Source organism: Amphiura filiformis, unplaced genomic scaffold (assembly GCF_039555335.1).
Source record: "Amphiura filiformis unplaced genomic scaffold, Afil_fr2py scaffold_32, whole genome shotgun sequence".
NCBI lineage: Eukaryota > Metazoa > Echinodermata > Ophiuroidea > Amphilepidida > Amphiuridae > Amphiura > Amphiura filiformis.
The window spans coordinates 47208-64794 of NW_027305496.1; the positions used below are offsets into that span (position 1 = coordinate 47208).

At 38.0% G+C, this 17587-nt stretch overlaps 1 protein-coding gene across 1 annotated transcript in view; it reads right to left on the reverse strand.

The window, feature by feature from the left end:
* Positions 1 to 1112: 1112 nt before the first annotated feature.
* The window catches only part of LOC140143905 (uncharacterized), a 44510-nt gene continuing 28035 nt past the window's right edge, over positions 1113 to 17587 (reverse strand). The window contains exons 13-17 of the mRNA XM_072165733.1: positions 16930 to 17017; positions 10946 to 11014; positions 8973 to 9087; positions 5797 to 5875; positions 1113 to 3573 (exon numbers count right to left, since the gene is read on the reverse strand). Coding sequence (XP_072021834.1) covers positions 3516 to 3573; positions 5797 to 5875; positions 8973 to 9087; positions 10946 to 11014; positions 16930 to 17017 — 409 coding nt within the window. The 3' untranslated portion in view covers positions 1113 to 3515. The remainder of the gene's footprint in view (positions 3574 to 5796; positions 5876 to 8972; positions 9088 to 10945; positions 11015 to 16929; positions 17018 to 17587) is intronic.

Here is a 17587-nt window from a genome sequence, read left to right on the forward strand (position 1 = left end):
CCTGTTGTTTTGGAAACTCTTTAATTGCTCATATCTTTGGAACTGGTTGTTCAATTTCAATGGGGTTTTCTGCAAAATCCAGCTTTGTAAATGCTTTTTACAATCGCAAATTTCCAATTTGCGAGTGTTCTGTTTTTGGTCAGTTCTTCTTTCTTTCTTTCTTTCTTTCTTCTGTCAAACTTTTAACGAGCCATCGTAGCCATATGCTTTAAGCCAATGTGACCATATTTGGTCACAAGGACCATTGGGTGGGGGCACAAATGTTACATGACCAACTCGGGGTCAAAGGTCATCCAAAGGTCATTATGACCAAAATGTGATTTTCACTAAAAATGCTTCTTCTTCCACAAATTACATAACACAATGTCGTCACTTGCATACCTGCATCGCCTTTAGCCAGTGTCTAAAAGTTGTACAAAGAATTGGGGTCAAAGGTCATTAAGGGGGCAAAATCTTACAATTGCATTATCTCAACATCCGTAAGGGGTATGGGGCTCAAACTCAGTGACAACAAATCTCATGACCAGGGGAACATTTTGCAGGGGTCAGGTCAAAGGTCATGCAGAGGTCAAATTTAAGAAATGCATTTTCTGTACATCTGTAATGGGTACGGGACTCAAACTGTGACAACAAACTTAATGACCAGGGGAATATTTTGGAACACTTTGCAGGGGTCAGGTCAAAGGTTATCTTGGGTCAAATCTTACAATTTCCTTTTCTGGACATCTGTAAGGGATATGGGGCTCAAACTCAGTGACAACAAATCTCATGACCAGGGGAACATTTTGTAGGGGTCAGGTCAAAGGTCATATTTTAGAAATGCATTTTTTGGACATCTGTAAGGGGTACGAGGCTCAAACTCGGTGACAACAAACTTAATGACCAGGGGAATATGTTGGAACACTTTGCAGGGTCAGGTCAAAGGTTATCTGGGGTCAAATCTTATACCGTAATTTCATTGTCTGTAAGGGGTATGGGGGCTTAATTTCGGTGACAACAAACCTCGTGACCCGGGAAACATTAAGGTCAAAGGTCAGGTCAAACGGCCATTAAAGGGTTACATGCCTTGCGATTGGCTGCGCTCTGTGAGCGCAAATTATCTCTAGTTACTATTCTATAGAAAACTGAAAATTTATTATTGCCGAGTTCTGACTGATTTTGCTTGATCGCATCACAAATGATGATTGGTGGCTTCAGGGCTCAGTTGTGCTGGATGGTCACATATTGTTAAGGTTACAGTTAATAAAATAATACAAATCATACATCCTTGTCCAAGAATTCTTTCGAATTCTTTTACCTAGTGTGCTGTTACACAATTGGTGACTGCGCAGGGCTAACCATGTGCACAACACAGTGCAGAAATCACTTGGGGAAAAGTATGCGATGATGCCATTATATGCACTGCACACTTAAAATAGTATACTGGGCTATGAAAGACCTTATACACAGAGAGTGTAGATTTCAAATGGAGTCACCCATTCAGGTAACCCCATTTGAAATTCACACTCCTGTGTGGAAGATTAGATGCAGATAGGGTGTATACAGCGATCGAATTCGACGGTATCGCATCGCAAAATGCAATGAAATTTCCATCAACTGCTATTCACTTTTCCAAAATGCATAGCTAAAAGTGCTATACTGCTATGCAAACATGTGTTTTGCATAGCACAAACTGCGATGCAAAAAAATTGACTGAATTCGAACCCTGGGTGTATACTCTCATTTCACTCAGTCAGTGGCACTAGCTTTAAAGTTCAGCGTGTGCTGTATTATTTCTTGTGTGTACATATGCACACATGTAAAAGTATATAAATGCACCAAGTAACGCTAAGCAAACGAAGAACATGTTGAACTTCAAAGCTAGTGCCCCTGACTGGAGGTGAAATAGAGTGTAGCCAACTGCATCCCCAGGTGGCCACGGTCATGGCCAATGTTTTACAATGCGGCAAAAGCCACTCATTATCAGGAGAATGATACACTATATCTTAAGATATATCTTGGGATGTATTGATGAATCTAACCCCTGAAGTGCATCATCAGCAAGTGTGCAGTCCTATGGCACAATGTATTCATGACATACCGTATTGTTTGCAATAAATGCCCCGGAGCGTTGCATGTTTCCAAAGGGGGGCGTTTAATAGAAGTGAATTTTCAATGAAAAAAGCTTCAAAATGGGTGGTGATATGGCATGGAAATTTTTGTCAATTTTTCAATGGAGGGGGTATTTATTACAAACAATACAGTATTTCATACTTGCAGACTAGTATTCAAGATTGGTAATAACCTTCTGGCCTACCTAAGCACCAACAGGCACAACTATAGTGGGAATTCCAATTGAATGGGCGCAGCTTTCAATAGCGTGACAAACTTTTGCGTACACTGCGCAATGTACGCCAGCGTGTGCGACTGTGCGTGAGTAACGCGGAAGTGAATCTAACCATGCCAACGCACTCGTGATTGGTTAGCATTGTATCCAAGGTCGTGCGTTCGCGTTGTAGTTTCAAATACGCGATATGCGATCGCGGTTGGATCGAGTACAGCTGTTGAAAGCTACGTTCATTCAATTGGAATTCCCACTATAGGGTATTTATGTTGGTATATATAAACAACCCCGGGAACACAAAAACGTTTAGTGGATGTAGAATATTCGATGTAACATGTCTTTGTCCTCTAATCTACAATGTATTCCCATTCAATTTCCAGTAATGTTTAACTTCTAATGAATGTTTTGATAGCGTAAAATTGGTAATCTTCTTCTTAGTGTGTCCACGGCACAAGATTAAATGTGTTTCAGCCAGTGCTGCACACATTTTCAGCATTCTCATTGTAAACTGCTAAGTCAGCAGTTGTGCATGTTTGCTCCAGTTGAGGGCAACACAGTAGGTGATCCATTGTTTGTGGTTCTGTTCCACAATCGCAGGTTACATCTGTATTCTTTCGATATTGGTAATATATTTCCACTAGACATTCTACATACCATATCACTGATTTTACATCATCAAACATTCGTTAGATCTTAAACTTGATTAAATAACAAAGACATGTTAAATCGTACTGTATATATTCTATGTTGAGTGTGTAACCGTCATAGGCCTTAGTATTACTTTTTACATTTTTATCAAGTGATGTGATGAGTCCAGAATGACGACCTTGACTTGTATACTTGATGGTTTGCTCTCCTGGAATCAGTGCAAGACGTTGTGGGTAACTTTTGGTATGAGATGATTACGCTGCAGAGAAGATACCTTACCCTTCCCAGAATCCTTTGCAACATGATGCACCACTTTGTACATTACTTTATACAGATTCCCTTTGTTTTCATTTTGAGAATACACTGGGTCAATAGTCAAGAAATAAACATATTTTGCAAGATCTGTATGTGCTTTGTTTGTTGAGGTACATTTTGCCACTATCAACCCATATTGCACTGGATCATGTACATGTAGATAGCAAATCAGTACAGAAAATTGAAATGGGAGAAATGCATTATGGGAAGTGTAAGATATCTTCTCTGATTATGCCGTAGGGAGTACAATGACTTGACTTGTACTGGACGGTCTGCTATCCTGGAATCTGTGTGAGACGATAAATAAATAAAATAAAATGAACTGTTAGATAATGGTACATATCCCTTGATAAATTATAAAATGGGGCACTTCATAATCCACAGCCTCATCCTCCCAAGTTACTCCAAAAATTTGATCTTTTTATACCATGAGAAACCTATAGTATGACTACACAATGTTTGTGTACATAAACTTTCTTGCTGATTCCGTCGTTTGACAGACATCGTCCTATATGTATTTTCCGGTTGTCAACAGCCCATAATTATAACACAGTGCCCTGTGGGACACCATAATAATTATACGCAAATCACAACTTTAATGTCTGAATTAATTTTGGGAATGAGCTTTTTTCGTGGTTGTTTATTGAACCATACCCTAAAAAGAGGATGCTAGAATCATGAAATTACCCCTTTAAATATCATAACATAATTTGAAACATACACACATACACAAAAAACAACAATTTTTTGTTATGATTCACCAGAGCTCATCATTCACTATCACCCAACCAAGTTTTGAAGCTTATGACGACAGATCGTCAGACAGCCAACCATCAAGTACACCACACCAAAGCATTGTTGTGGGTAACAAATATTTACTAGAAACTTAATTAAAACTGGTTTTAAGATAGGAAACTCGGTTCCCACACGTCGACAAGGAAAAAATAATAAAAAATATTCTGCCTCCTAGTGTACACCTCTTGATTTTTATGAGCAAACTACACACCTCAATGCTTGAAACCACAAAATATTTGAGTTGCTAATTTGCATTAATTAATGAATATCAATTAATTAGTTCAATCTTAATTTTACGACTAATAATTATTGCTAGCAAAAACTTCAACTCTGATTCCAACTTTTACTATCGGAAAAATTGTAAATAAATATTATCTAAAATCTCTCGCCAGCTTTTTCGCCTAAGTCCATTAATTACGTAATAGCACATGTTTCTAGTCTGTGAAAATATTGATGTCAAAAATTTATTTTTGCTTATAGAAGCTGAAAAGTAACAAAAGCTGGTGAGAGAATTTAGGTAATCTTGTTGTGTTTAACTTTCAATTTAAAAAAAATGTCTACATTATGTCAATTTTTGTGAGAATCATTCTGAAAATCCCCTATTTTAGGCATTTTTTACAGAAAACACTTTTGCGTGTTGTGTAAGTGTCCAAATATTATGTAGCAGGTGGCAAATTTCATTCATTAAGAAAGATCTATTTACAACAATTAATCTTTGCTACTTCAAAAGTCTCTGACCAAACACTAATACTTTCACTGGGTGGGAAAACACTATTCAGATAAATCCTTCAAAGGTAAACAAAACTTTTTTCAACTAAACAGGGAGTCTTATTAAATATTGTCGTAATTTTGCTCGCTGCCGTCTTCTTTTTTGATTGCTCGCGAAAAAGCCACCATCATCTCTCAGACCACCCTCTAACTGGTCTATTTACCTGTTTACAAACTGCATTTTTAATGTATGACATACCGTCGTGTACTGTGTGCATCACAAGTTTTAATGAGCATGGAAGCTGGCATTTTTTCAAACAGTTAAGGAATCTGGAATGAACGTTTTGACAGTATTTTTTGTGGGACATGAGAGCACATCAGACATATCGAATTGCATTAAGGATTTTCTGATATCAAATAATTTTCATTTTTTGAAATTCACGATATAATACAAATTTTATGACAAATTATTAAAATTTGATATTTTCACATTTTTGATATATAACAGTCCTCAAGTAAAATATAATGATATATTCTTAAAGTGTATGTAGCTGGGAGGAAAAGCCGACGATCAATTGAAAATTTTGACATTTCATATTGAAGATATGGATTTTGTTCCCAAAAAGACCTAATTTTTTTTGGTGTTTTGGGAAAAAAATCCATATCTTTAATACGAAAGGTCAAAATTTTCAATTGATCGTCTGCTTTTCGTCCCACCTACATACACTCTAAGTATAAATCATCAGATTTATAAAGTTACAGAAATATTTAATCATTTGCCATAAAATGTGTATTACATTGCGAATTTAAAAAAATCAAATTTATTTGATATCAGAAGGACATTCTTCGTATTCAGAATGCAATTCGATATGTCTGATGTGCTCTAATGTCCCACAATAAATACTGTCCGAACGTTCATACCCCATCCCTTAAAACGGCATATGCTATATTCTCCTGGGTCCTATATATATCGCATCTACATTGTACTCATTTATTACATGACATACCTTGGTGGTGGTGGGGTTGGAAGTGGTAATATTTCTGTATCGGCATCAAAGTCTTCTGATGGATCAACAATTTGAGAAGCTATCAAAAGAAAAACACGCAATACAGAATTTTTAGAATAAGTTCATCACAACTGTTACTAGTGATAGGTATCAAACTTATTGGTAAGTTTGTTTACAAGTTCAATAATTTGCCATAACTGTAGAAAACCATACGTTGGGGAAACTCATCAGAATGAGGGTGAACATGTTATCAACCAGCGCCTTGATAGTTCTCCTGCAACATACTTCGTGGATGATCTCGCTGTTCCTTGCTCAACTTCTTTTAAGTCGTTCAGTGAAGTATCTGAAGATGACTTGTTAAAAGTCATCCGTTAAATCAACTGTTACATCTTGCAATCTAGATCCACTCCCGTGTGCATCTTCAAAGATTGTGTTGATACTTTATTACCTGTGCTGACACAGATTGTGAATAAGTCCATAACATCTGGTGACTTTCCGTCTGCTCTCAAGCATGCTAATGTGATTCCTCTTCTGAAGAAAGCGAAACTTGACCCTGAAACTCTTGCAAATTATCGCCCGATTTCCAACTTGCCTTATCTCGGTAAACTCATTGAGCGTGTGGTCATTAACCAAGTGCAGTCTTATCTGACCACCAACGGACTTCATACCAGAGCTCAGAGTGTGTATCGTCCCCACCACAGTACAGAAACCGCGTTGCTTTCTGTCATAAACGAAGTGTTATGTGCGTTAGACGAACGCAAAGAAGCTCTTCTGGTGTTGCTGGATTTTTCTAGTGCATTTGACACTATTGACCATGCTATTTTACATCGCCGCTTTGTCGCCTAGATATGGAATTACGGGCAAAGCCTTAGAGTGGTTTAAGTCAGTATTAACGGAACGCACTCAGTCTGTCGTCATCGGCGATTCTCCTTCAAATAGAGCCAATCTCAAGTGGGGAGTCCCCAGGGCTCTGTAGCCGGACCCATGTTGTTCTCACTCTACGGTGCCCCACTTCAGGATGTCATCACTAGTCATGGAGTTTGCACAATTGTGTATGCTGACGACACCCAGCTGTTCCTTACTTTTGATCCTAAAGATAGGGATGAAGCCTTACATCGTATTGAGAAATGCATCGAGGATGTTAAACGCTGGGCAGTGGAAAATAAACTTGTTCTTAATGACGCTAAAACAGAGCTTGTCCACTTTACCTCGCGTTTCTCTCGTCCTCCCTTCCACCTCCAGCGTATCACCATTGGTGACTCAGAGATTGTCGCTTCTTCATCCGCTAGGAATCTCGGTGTCAAAGTTGATCACAATCTGTCCATGAGTGACCACATCTCCAGCGTATGCCAGAGTGCTCATGCTGCTCTCCGCCCGAATTGGACAAATTCGCCTTTCTTGAACTCTGCAACTTGTGCTAGGCTTGTGCACGCCCTCGTAACGTCTCGCCTTGATTCTTGCAACTCCATCCTGTTTGGCTTACCATTGCACGAGATCAACAGGCTCCAGCGAGTGCAAAACACTGCCGCTAGACTTGTTGCCAGGATATCGCGTCATGAACACATCACTCCTGTTCTCAAAACACTCCATTGGCTCCCTATACATGAAAGAACAATATACAAACTGCTTCTCCTCACCTATAAGGCTGTTCACGGCATGTCGCCTGTTTACATCGCTGAAAACATCTTGCTTTACAAGCCTAGTTACAATACCCGGTCGTCATCCACACTGCTTCTTGATTATACTCGCAAGTCATCCACCAAATACTATGGTGATAGAGCCTTCGCTACTGCTGCTCCCACCCTTTGGAACAATCTGCCTTTCACTGTTCGCGGTTCACCAACTGTGACAGTCTTCAAGACGCGGCTAAAAACTCATTTATTTTCTGTGAAATACCTGCAAGTTTAATTCATGTGTTTTTTTGGGTGAAATTGTGTCGATGCTGGCCATCTTGACTCTGACTTTTTATCTGTTTTTAGCTTGTTTTTATTATGTTCTTACTTGCATGACTTATGTATATATTGGTCTTGCGTATTTTATCACTTTTGTCTAGGATAAATTTCTGTAGTGTAAGATTTTAAAATGCTCTCTGTGTATTTTATATATCTATTTTGCTGTTGTAGAGTAAGAGTTTACTGTAAAGCGCACTGAGACCTTGTTACTTGCGCTCTATAAATGCCTTTTTATTATTATTATTATTATTATCAACCGCAATGAAGGAACATATTCGCTAAATCATGTATACGATCAGCTACTGCAATGAACATAACACTCTGGGGATGAGAGTTAGAGTGTTGCTAGATATAATTAAAGACAGAGATAAAAAGAATTTATCGCAACTGACGTCATCTGTCAATCAAAATCGAGCACGGTTTGTTTACAAGTGTCCTGATGATGACTTGCTGAACGCGGCGTTACAACCGGCGCCTTATTGTTAATTTTACACCATTAAACATGCAAACCATCTCAAAAGTTAGGTCTTGATAGTAGGAAACTTTCTTTGGCGAAGGCACCATGTCAACAACGCCTAGAAAAGCTGCTTTTTGCCTTGTGAAAGTACGGAATTTTTCGCCATTTGCTGCTGTTCCTTTTCTCCGATCAGCACCAGATAGATCGGTCTTCCTTTTACGCGCTTATTAACCTGTGTTAACCAATTAAGGATCGTAATTGACAGTGACATCAGATGCGATAAATTCTTTTTATCTCTGTCTTTAATTATAGATAGGGGAATTACTAATGAAGTCTAATGAATCGTCTAAAATGGTATCTACCATGTCATTAGGCGATAGATACTGGGGGCTGGGTGTCAAAACAATACTTTTTATTCTCTAAATATTATCCATTCATTGGATGAAACAGAAATGGCCTATTCCAGTTGAAATCCATACACCCCTATAAAAGATGTAGCCTTAATCTCCCACATAAGGGGTGTGAATTTCAAATGGGGTTATCTGAATGGGTGACTCCATTTGAAATCTACACCCCATGTGTGGGAGAACATGTCTTCCATAGGGGGTGTACCAATTTCAACTGCACTAGTCCAATATGGTACCATTCAAGAAATTTCAGATGATACATGAAGCTGCAATGCAGGGTTTGTAGTGCCCTTGATATTTGAATCAAACAAAGCATAAATTACAAGAGGTCCAAGGATTGACCCTTGAGGTACAACTTACGTTCTGTGGAGAAGAGCTCCACACCCCTTCCAGGTGGGGGTGACATTGTAAATGGTGATATGAGGTCCCTTGGATCACGACCTGTTTTCATCATTGGTGCATGACCTATACCAGGCTGTACAATAAAAATAAATAGAATTTATATGCTAAGGAGTATTGTAATTTTAATGGGGACAAATTCTACACTGTTGCAGGTCTGGTTTTGTGGCACAAACTTCCTCATTATATAAGAGAGGCCTCATCTGTGGCGGTTTTTCAAACACATTCTAAAATCTCATTATTATCCACCTTAAGGGATCCAAAATGAGCGTTTATTGCGTTTCGACAGAATTTTTTGTGGGACATGAGAGCACCTCAGACCTATCGAATTGCATTCTGAATACAAAGCATGTCTTTCTGATATCAAATAATTTTCATTTTTTTAAAATCACAATATAATGCAAATTTTATGACAAATTATAAAAATTTGATATTTTTCAAATTTTTGATATATAACAGTCCTCGAAGTAAATTATATAAATCTAATGATATATTCTTAAAGTGTATATATGTAGCAGGGAGGAAAAGTTTAAGGTCAATTGAAAATTTTGACCTTTCATATTGAAGATATGGATTTTTTTCCCAAAAGACCTAATTTTTTGGTGATTTGGGAAAAAAAATCCATATCTTCAATACAAAAGGTCAACATTTTCAATTGATCGTGGGCTTTTCATCCCACCTACATACACTTTAAGTATAAATCATCAGATTTATAAAGTTTACTTCAAGTACTGTTAAATATCAAAAATATTAATTTTAATGATTTGCCATAAAATGTGTATTAAATTGCGAATTTCAAAAATCAAAATTATTTGATATCAGAATGACATTCTTCGTATTCAGAATGCAATTCGATATGTCTGATGTGCTCCAATGTCCCAAAATAAATCCTGTCCAAACGTTCATACCCCAGCCCTTAATGCTGTTGTTTCATATCTTAATTTTGTCCTATATTTTGTTGTTGTGCCTTCTTCATTTAGTCATTTAGTAAATTGCATTACCAGTGGGGTAGCCCAGGGGGTAGTTGGTGGCGCTGTTTGAACGCCCATATCTCACAAAGTAATCGGAATTGAATTAAAGTATGTTGAAATATATATTAAATTTGTATGTAGTATTTTTGTATTCACTTTGTTGCCAAAAAGTTGACTAGTACGTTTCTATGGGATGCTTAATGGTAGGACTGTTGTCGATAAGTCTGTTGTCGACAATATTGTCGATAAAGCAATTTTCCCAATTGTCGACAAGCATGGAGCAATTGTCCACAAAAAATAATCATTAACAAAATTAGAGAAAAGCGTATTTAAAAAAATAACATGCATAACATGGTCTCTGAACTTAATATTTTGACTTTATTGATGATGTATTGCTTTGTTGAAGTTGTAGACATCGGATCTTGAAATTTATTGATTGTCAACAATGTAAATTGTACTAGACAACAGCCCTTATTGAGTGAATGACAGATTGAGAAGAGATCTTTCAAATGCATTTACTGTATTTGTACGAGTATAGTCCCACGTTCGAGTACAGTCCCACCCCCAATTTTTCGAATAATTCCAGAAATTTTTTTTAAAGTTATTTATTTTTTCGGTTTTGGAGTGTCCCTGGACCTTGACCTAAATGCTAGGATCATTCATGGTTGACCTAAAAAAATTGCATGATGCTTTGTGTTTTTAATATGAAAATTGATAATTTGTATTCATGTCATACTCTATTAATGATTTCAAAATGCATTGAATTTGTATGCATTTTGAAATCATTAATAAAGTATGACATGAATACAAATTATCAATCTTCATATTAAAAACACAAAACATGCAATTTTTTTTTTTATTTTGAGTATAATTCCACCCCCCAATTTTGAAAAATTTTCACCTAAAAACGGGTGGGACTGTACTCGGACGAATATGGTAATTATTATTGCAAATGGTACTTACAAGAGGTGGTTTCTTTGGTGCACTTCCAGCCACCTGACTGGTAGGCAGAATACCAACAGGTACATCAGACTGCAGGGAAAAGAAACCAAAATGAAATAGAAAATATAATGCATTCATTCATTCATTCTACATCCAAATATTTCTACTAAGGCCAAAAAAAAAAAAAAGTTTGTTTGTCCATAGAGGCTTATGAGACAGTTGGGTCGGTAGGTCGGATTTTTATTTTTTTATTATTTGTTTTTTACAGATATTGCACTTGGAACTGACAATTTGAAGACTGGTAAATAAGTCAAAACACACAGCACTTTACTGGTTTAACTCTTGAGATGGTTCTGCATGTTATACTGTTCATTTTCTTTACATTTTCTTTCTTTAAATTGAAAAAAAAAGACACGGTCGGGACCAGAGTACACGGTCGGTCGGACGTGGACAAACAAACAATTTTTTTTGCCTAATAGAGGACACTAGAGATATATTTTATGCGCTTCCAATTCCAGACCAGCATGAAAGGGCCATACCATGAACATATATGTGAACTGCTACCATTAAATCAGCCTAAAGTCGCAAGGAGTTAGTCACTTAAAACGCCCTGGCTACTGCGTTTGTTCACTCACCTGTTAAAGCCACTCAGTATGTCTGTATGTCTTTTGTGAATGGGGGCACAATGGGCCATGCATGAAGGATATTACTACTGGATTTTTCAGGTGGCAGCTTAGTCAGACCAAATATCTCGAAACTACCAACTCAACAAAATGAGTATAAAGTCGCGTAAAGTAGTCGCGTAGACTTTACGCTGATTCCGTGGTAGCAGGTCACATATTTCGTTACATGTACGTCGTACCGCATGAAAACAATAATGCACTTTTCAGCTGGCACACATAGGGCATCTCAATGCGGGAGCAAGATATGTATCAACATGCACAACCATGATCTGCATCAATAGCAACTGTCTACATGGCACTCGTGTACATGTAGGAGGCTCAAGGCGTGATGTCATGTGTGTGAACATATTACTAGGGCACTCATGTCACAATGCCGTCTGCATGCACAAGTTCACATTGAAAAAAATTAGTTCAAAGTTTTATTAAACTAGCCCAATAAATTTCTTTCACATGCCAGTTTAGGGCAGTTGTCTATAAATCAACACATATTTTACAAATCTGCCCATTGAGAGAAAATCAATGAGCAATTTTGTCAACATCAGCTGTATACAGTGGCGGCACCATGAATTTTTTTTGGGGGGGGGGGGCATTTGGGGGGCAAAGTGAATTTCAGGGGGGGCAAAATTGGCAAATGTGCAAAAAGTGGAAATTTATGTTTTTTCTTCAAAAGTGGGGGGGGGGGCAAGATAAATATTTGGAGTGCACACCCCACCCCCCAGCGCTGCCACTGGCTGTATATAATACAGATCAACACTTTTTACACAGAATGTCGGAATGAATGCTTACTGTATGTGCAATTTATTGGACTGGCTTGATAAAAATTTCAATTCTATTAAGAAATTACATGTAGGCGTGATAAATATCTCAAGAAGGAAAGTGACTAACAGGGTATGCAAGAAACTTCACACTGCTCATGCCATAGATATGATACATAAAAATGCAACAACAGCTAGTATTTAAGCAGCTTTTAAAAATCACGACTGCAGTCCTGTACAACTCTAACGTCCACGGACCCGTTGGTTGTCAGACACATGCACACATACAGCTTGCCACAGGGGTCCACCATGGGCGGACAAGCTTTCTGTGTGTTCGCATGATTATGCAATTGCATCACGTGGGGTTTGGTTAGGTTTAAGCGAAGAAGTGTACAAAGATAAACTATAGTTTCCAGCACAGTATTTCAGCGGTCTGCCAATTTGGCGCAGTTTATTGCACATACAGATGTGTGGTTCTGAATGGTTAATTGAATCACGTCGATGATCATCACATCGGCATCTCATTCGCTATTCAAGCTGCATAGCCTCGTGTGACCAAATTAGAGGACACACCGTCTGGAAAAACTTTTTTATGATCAGATGGAGGATTATATTGACTGGTAACTAGTGTATGCAAAAAGGTCGATAATAAATATCTCAAGAAAAGTAACTAACCCCCTTAATCATGCGGCGTATTTTGGGGGGCTTTGAGCGCCATAGCCCGGGTCAAAGTAGAGGCGGCAAAAATGAAGGGCGGGGAAGAAGAAGGCGGCAAAAACAGGGGCGGCAAAAACGAAGAGGCGGCAAAGCAAGTAGCAAAGAAAAAAGGGCGCCAAAAATTGAAAAAGCATTAAAAAAATGTGAAAAAAGGTTGCTTAGCGCCTAAAATCCTTATTTTTTTTTTTTTTTTTTTTTTTTTTGCTCTTCACTTTTCAAACGACCGTGAAAAAAATTGAATGAATAAAAAAGAAAAGAAAGGGAAGACAAAAAAGATACGGGTATTATACAGGTTACTAAATGAAACGGGAGCAAAATAAAGAAGGAAAGAAAGAAACTAATCAGGAAACGTAAGAAAAAAAGCTAAAATTAAAAAATCAGAAAATATAAGAAAAATGAAGCCAAAATAATGAAAACAGAATTAAATATATTAACATAAATAACGGGAAATCACAAGCTAAGCAGCATAAAAAAGAAGCTAAAAAGCTATTCAAGCTGCATAGCCTTGTGTGACCTAGTTCTTTTTACGCAGTAATCAGATAGAGCAGGCGGACGTCGCTAAAGTAATTTGAAAGATGAAGAGGATACATGAAGACTGGATGAATGACATGTGAGGTTGAATGAAAATGAGAGTTTAAGTATCAAAGAAAAAACCTGGAACTTTTCAACATGGGGAGATGGAAGAGGGGACCAAATTAGAGGACACACCGTCTGGAAAAAGTTTTTTATGATCAGATGGAGGATTATATTGACTGGTAGTGTATGCAAAAAGGTCGATAATAAATAACTCAAGAAAAGTAACTAACCCCCCTTAATAATGGCCATTATTCTTAAACTGGCTATTGTATTACAAATCTGTAAAATGCATTGGAAGCAGAATTTATTTATGCACATTTTGACACCTCATTTGATACGATAGCTCAGAAAACAATAAAACACCGGTCAATTTAATGTAGTGAGGTCCAGATTTGAAAGTTGCACTTACAACAATACAAAAACACTCAAATATTATTACACAGATTTCCTTCCATTACACTGAATACAAATCAATAGAATACTGCAACTTTCAAATCTTGGGTTACATTTTAATGTACGCTGTGACGTCAATATTTAGTCCATTCCTACAAATGAGGTGTCAAAATGTTGAGAAATAAATTCTGCTTCCAACGCATTTTACAGATCTTAATACTAATTATGGCGTGTCCGTCCGTCCGTCCGTCCGTCCTCTCTGTCCGCTGCTATCGCGTCTTGCGGCTCACTAACGCGTGCTCATGGTGCGCATCGCAAAGGCGTCCGGCAGCGTGCGCTATCACGTAGTTCGCAGAGTACCAGCGGGCGCGGTGCGAGCATCAGAAAGCATTACAGTGTAGCTAATCGTGCAGGTGCATCTGATCGGATCAATAGGCCTATTTTCAACACACACGTGCAGAGGCCTATTACTCAGAACATGGACTATTTCCAGGGTATTCTTTTGGGGGGGGGGGCTCATATGTGGTAGCAGGACAGGGCTTGGAAGAGGCGAACGATGGGTTTCCAGATTACGGCCAAGTAAACGTCCCAGCTACAAAACTACTAAGTTGATTATTGTGTCAAATTGAGTCTTCATCATTGAGAGACGTATATCATAGTTAGTTTAAAAGGTCAGGGCAGGTAGGCCTATGGGTAACGGGTGTTGCGTAATTAGAGAAAGTCCTATCACGAGAACCACCCAACCCGAGAACCACCCAATCCGAGAACCGCGAAATCTAGTTTGTAATACAATCGCCCATTTTTTAATAATGGCCATTATTCAAGGGGGGTTAGTTTAATTTTTTTGAGATGTTTATAATAAGCTGAAGGATAAAGCACAGAGGATCACAATCACCACGAGACCAGAGTTGCATGTGAGCGAAACAAAACAGTGGGTACAATGTCTTTATAATGAGATGGGGGGATGATGGTGACTGGGTTGATGGGTATTGTATGCAAAATGGTCAATAATATAATAATAAGATGAAGGATAAAACACAGAGGATCACAATCACCACAAGCATGTGAGCCAAATAAAATGTCTGGAAAAGAGTTTTCATGATTAGATGGGGGGGGGATGATGGTGACTGGATTGATGGGCACTGTATGCAAAAAGGTCTGTAATATGATGATAAGCTGATGATAAAGCGCAGAGGATCACACCACCACAAAGATACCTGATCAGTGAGAAAATGATGTAACACGTCAGGCGAAACAGATGAAGAACGAGACTGAAATAGCAATTGTTAGTTAGAGGAATTAGTAAATAGAGCGACTTTTAGAAACTGTTTCACATGAGGAGGAGATAACAGAGTTTAAAATAGTGCATATTCTCAGTCATCCAGTCGTTAAAATCACAAGGTTTTGAATTAAATCAAATACTGGAACTTACATTTTTTGCAACTTGCTACATTGCGCCTGAAACCATCAGACTTCATCAGTGATTCTCGATAAGGAGGAACAGTGGCATAGGAGAGGCATCAAGGAAGCCATCTGGGAGAGAGTAGAGCAGCCGTCACTTAACAAGAAAGGGGGACTGAGACACAACTTATCTCATGCATGGGACCGGGCCATCAAGACAATCCCTAGCCGTCTCAAAGTGTCACATGACCAGCCCAGCGGGTCAGTTGCCTGATGAAGTCTGATGGTTTCAGACGCAACGTAAAAAGTTGCAAAAATGTAAGTTCCAGTATTTGATTTAATTCCAAACCTTGTGATAACAGAGTTTAGTTTTCTGTTTACATGTGGCAGCTGTGAATAGTGACCAGGGTTATAGCTAGGCAAATTTTAGTGCCGCGTAAAATTTATATGAAATGTTAAAAAATTGAAATTTTGATAAGAATTGCTAGTTTTTATACTGATTGTTTATTGATTTTGAAACATTTGAGACTGTGGAGTGCTGGGTATTTGGGCTCAAAATTAACTTGAGTGCCGGGTGGAAATTAAGAGTGCCAAGCGGAGTCGCCCACCACCGCCCAGCGTAGCTACATCCCTGATAGTGACTTAATAGTGCAAATTATCATGGATTTTTTTTGTAAGGAAGTGGAGTTCAATTTTAGTTCTACTCATTTACGTGAAATGTTTAGTCTTTCCTAATCCAGAAGTCCGTTTCCAAAACAAAAGTTGAAAGTTGTGGTTGCTCAAGTAAATATAGCAGTTCTCCTCAGACTTCTAACTGCAGTTACAGAGTAACTTTTATTTAGTTATATAATGAATTCACTGCAGCACAATCTTAATTCCAAAACAGAGAGCGGTAAAGTGCAGTGGTGCAACAGGTCTAGATTTTAAATGCATATTGAAAAGCACACTGTAATTCAACTAAATATGACGTTGTAGATTCAGTTACACAAAGTATTTTACTTTCATTGAATCATGCAGAAAGTGAAGCGATTTGGTTGGTTTTTGATTCTTGCAATCTAGCACGAAATTGACGCCCTGTATCTTTTCTTGATTAATCAAAGACATTAATAGAGTACCGAAGTGATGACGTCACAGAAAACTTTTTTTTTTTTTTCAGCGTTTTGAATACCATGTATCGGTGGAGCATGATGAAAAATATCCACATTGAAATCAGTGTAAATTGGCCTGGTTCCAAACAGTCATGAACCAGGCCAATTTACACTGATTTCAATGGGGCTAATTAGGTATTCATGCGGCCATATCTCAGGCCCGCATGATCCGATTCCCACCAAATTTGGACTGTGAATGTTTTTCATCATGTTCTACTGAAATATGGTCATGAAAATGCTGAAATGCAAAAAAGAAAATTTTATGACGTCACACTTCGGTACTCTATAGAACTGACAGTGACATGTAACAATTACTGCAGTTGTCAACTTACTGAATATGACACTGATGCATGGTGCAATGCTGCTGCCTGCTTCTGTAATGTCTGTCTCACATAACTCTCATCTTTGAGGGCATACATACTGAAATATAAAACATTTCAAGAATGTGACAAAAGAATGATAAAATTTGTGGGATTATAATATTAAAGGTGTATGACCCGATCGAAAGCCTCATCCCCACTTTTCATCATTCAAAATTCCCGATTTTGATATCAGAAGAAAGGATATATTTGTCTCATTACCCCAGTAAAATTTAACGCCTGATACATGATTAGTTCAGGTGCTGTGAACAAAAATGTGGTGAATTGTGGTAACCATAAACCAAGTATGTAGGCCTACTATATATGGGGCATTGTTATACATGTTTTTGCATCTCAAATCCAAATCACTAGAGCAATGCAACTCAAAATTTGAAAACATTGGGTTAATGGTAGCCCTCAATGCATGATAGAAAACAGAACATGAAAAAAAAAATCAAACTATGCCCCTTTAATAGTACCAGGTCCAGCCACTGGGGTGCTAGCACTCCTTAATATGTTATTTCAGTTGAAATCCACACCCCAAAGGAAGACATGACCTTAATCTCCCACACAGGGGGTGTGAACTTGAATTTCAAATGGAGTCACTCAGTCAAGTAACCCCATTAGAAAG